This window comes from Tenrec ecaudatus, chromosome Y, assembly GCF_050624435.1.
Source record: "Tenrec ecaudatus isolate mTenEca1 chromosome Y, mTenEca1.hap1, whole genome shotgun sequence".
In the NCBI taxonomy this organism is placed as follows: domain Eukaryota; kingdom Metazoa; phylum Chordata; class Mammalia; order Afrosoricida; family Tenrecidae; genus Tenrec; species Tenrec ecaudatus.
Window position 1 is genome coordinate 19810028 of NC_134549.1, and position 3048 is coordinate 19813075.

At 70.6% G+C, this 3048-nt stretch overlaps 1 protein-coding gene across 1 annotated transcript; it reads left to right on the top strand.

Moving 5' to 3' along the window:
- The first annotated feature begins 1528 nt into the window (after window positions 1-1528).
- LOC142435640 (S-geranylgeranyl-glutathione receptor P2RY8-like) lies at window positions 1529-2623 on the top strand. The gene has a single exon (XM_075539856.1). The coding sequence runs from the start codon at window positions 1529-1531 to the stop codon at window positions 2621-2623; it is 1095 nt and encodes a 364-aa protein (XP_075395971.1).
- Window positions 2624-3048: the final 425 nt, after the last annotated feature.

The following is a 3048-nucleotide window of genomic DNA, read 5'->3' on the forward strand; positions in this document are numbered from 1 at the left end:
CAGACACACACTCACACCCAGGCGCAGACACGTGTACACAGACACACACCCACACCCAGGCGCAGACACGTGTACACAGACACACACTCACACCCAGGCGCAGACACGTGTACAGACACACACTCACACCCAGGCGCAGACACGTGTACACAGACACACACCCACACCCAGGCGCAGACACGTGTACACAGACACACACCCACACCCAGGCGCAGACACGTGTACACAGACACACACTCACACCCAGGCGCAGACACGTGTACACAGACACACACCCACACCCAGGCGCAGGCACGTGTACACAGACACACACTCACACCCAGGCGCAGACACGTGTACACAGACACACACTCACACCCAGGCGCAGACACGTGTACAGACACACACTCACACCCAGGCGCAGACACGTGTACAGACACACACTCACACCCAGGCGCAGACACGTGTACACAGACACACACTCACACCCAGGCGCAGACACGTGTACACAGACACACACCCACACCCAGGCGCAGACACGTGTACACAGACACACTCACACCCAGGCGCAGACACGTGTACACAGACACACACTCACACCCAGGCGCAGACACGCACACTTGCACACAGATATACGTGCACATACTTGTGTGCACACGCTCACACGAGCATACTGGTCCAAAGTTGTGCTCACACTCACACAGGCACACACGTATGCAGACAGACATACTTGCACACACCCACCCGTGCACAGACGCGTGCACACTCACGCACACACCCACACATGCACAGATGCAGGCACACACGTATGCAGACATATTTGCACACACACACCCGTGCACAGGCGCGTGCACACTCACGCACACACCCACCCGTGCACAGACGCCCAAAGACACACACACACCCCTCCAGAGCCCTCCCCCGACATGTCCCCCTCTTCCTCCCTCCCCGCCCCACGCGCCCTGACGCCCCGCCCCGACGCCCGCAGGCCCCGCCCCCGCGCCCTGACGCCCCACGTGCCCCGACGCCCGCAGGCCCCGCCCCCGCGCCCTGACGCCCCGCCCTGACGCCCCACGTGCCCCGATGCCCGCAGGCCCCGCCCCCGCGCCCTGACGCCCCGCCCTGACGCCCCACGTGCCCCGATGCCCGCAGGCCCCGCCCCCGCGCCCTGACGCCCCGCCCTGACGCCCCACGTGCCCCGATGCCCGCAGGCCCCGCCCCCGCGCCCTGACGCCCCACGTGCCCCGATGCCCGCAGGCCCCGCCCCCGCGCCCTGACGCCCCACGTGCCCCGACGCCCGCAGGCCCCGCCCCCGCGCCCTGACGCCCCACGTGCCCCGACGCCCGCAGGCCCCGCCCCCGCGCCCTGACGCCCCACGTGCCCCGACGCCCACAGGCCCCGCCCCCGCGCCCTGACGCCCCACGTGCCCCGACGCCCGCAGGCCCCGCCCCCGCGCCCTGACGCCCCACGTGCCCCGACGCCCGCAGGCCCCGCCCCCGCGCCCTGACGCCCACGTGCCCCGACGCCCGCAGGCCCCGCCCCCGCGCCGATGGAGCAGTACCTGTCGAAGCCGGACAACGCCACCCTGCAGATGCTGCGCAGCCCGACGCTGGCCGTGGTGCTGCCGGCCGTGTACTCGCTGGTGGCGCTGGTGAGCATCCCGGGCAACCTGTTCTCGCTGTGGGTGCTGTGCCGGCACATCGGGCCGCGCTCGCCGTCCATCATCTTCATGATCAACCTCAGCCTGACGGACCTGGCGCTGGCGCTCGTGCTGCCCTTCCAGATCTGCTACCACTCCCGCGGGCACCACTGGGCCTTCGGCGCGCCGCTGTGCAGCGCCGTCACCGTGGGCTTCTACGCCAACATGTACGCCAGCATCCTCACCATGACCTGCATCAGCGTCGAGCGCTTCCTGGGCGTCGTGCGCCCCATGGCCGCCGCGCGCTGGCGCCGCCGCCGCTACGCGCTGGCCGCCTGCGCGGGCCTCTGGGTGCTGCTGCTGGGCGCGCTGTCCCCGCTGGCGCGCGCCGACCTCACCTACGAGGTGGAGGCGCTGCGCATCGTCACCTGCTTCGACGTGCTCAAGTGGACCATGCTGCCCAGCGTGGCCACCTGGGCGGCCTTCCTGCTGACGCTCTTCCTGGTACTTTTCCTGGTGCCCTTCGCGGTCACCGTGGCCTGCTACGCCGCCACCATCCGCCAGCTGCTGCGCCACCCGGGCGGCTACGGGCGCGAGCAGCGGCGGCGCGCCGTGTGCCTGGCGGCCGTGGTGCTGGGCGCCTTCGTGGCCTGCTTCGCGCCCAACAACTTCGCGCTGCTGGCGCACGTGGTGGGCCGCCTCTTCTTCGGGCGCAGCTTCTACCACGTGTACAAGCTCACGCTGTGCCTCAGCTGCGTCAACAACTGCCTGGACCCCTTCGTCTACTACTTCGCCTCGCGCGAGTTCCAGGCGCGCCTGCGCGCCTGCCTGGGCCTCCGCCGGGGCGCCGCCGACGAGCTGTCCACCGCCGCGGGGCGCCCCGGGGACACCCTCTTCTCCTCCGCGCGCTCGCCGTCCGCGCGCTCCGGCTCCCAGGCCGACAGCGGCGGGGGCACCCAGGCGGCGAGCCGCCCCTTCCTGCAGCGCCAGGAGAGCGTGTTCTGAGCCCCCGCGCCCACCCCGAGAGGGGACAGGACTGAGGGGTGCTGGAGAGACCCTGGGGGTCCCCGCAACGAGCCCAGCCAAGTGGGGGTGGACAGCACCCCGGGGAACAGCGTGCACGTGAGTGTTGGGGAGGGGGGCGCACAGAAACGCCCCGCTGTCCCCAAGGCGCGCAACCTCACGGGGCTCCGGTGGCCAGGCGGTGGCCACGTGGGATCATGGGAGGGGGTTGGGGGGACAGGGATGATCCCACGCTGGCCCCGGAGGACGCCCCATCGGGACCCGCGCGGACCCTGCTGCTGCCCAGAGTGGCCCGGCCCCGGGGCTGGCTTCTTCCTCACGCACAGGGTGCGGGGAGGACACTGAAGTCCGGTCCAGCACAGACAAACCGCGCCCCAAGGACCTGCAGAGGCCGCCACAGACACGGT

Bases quoted from the DNA above. Each gene is read 5' to 3' on its own strand.
- LOC142435640 (XM_075539856.1), top strand. From the start codon at position 1,529: ATGGAGCAGTACCTGTCGAAGCCGGACAACGCCACCCTGCAGATGCTG.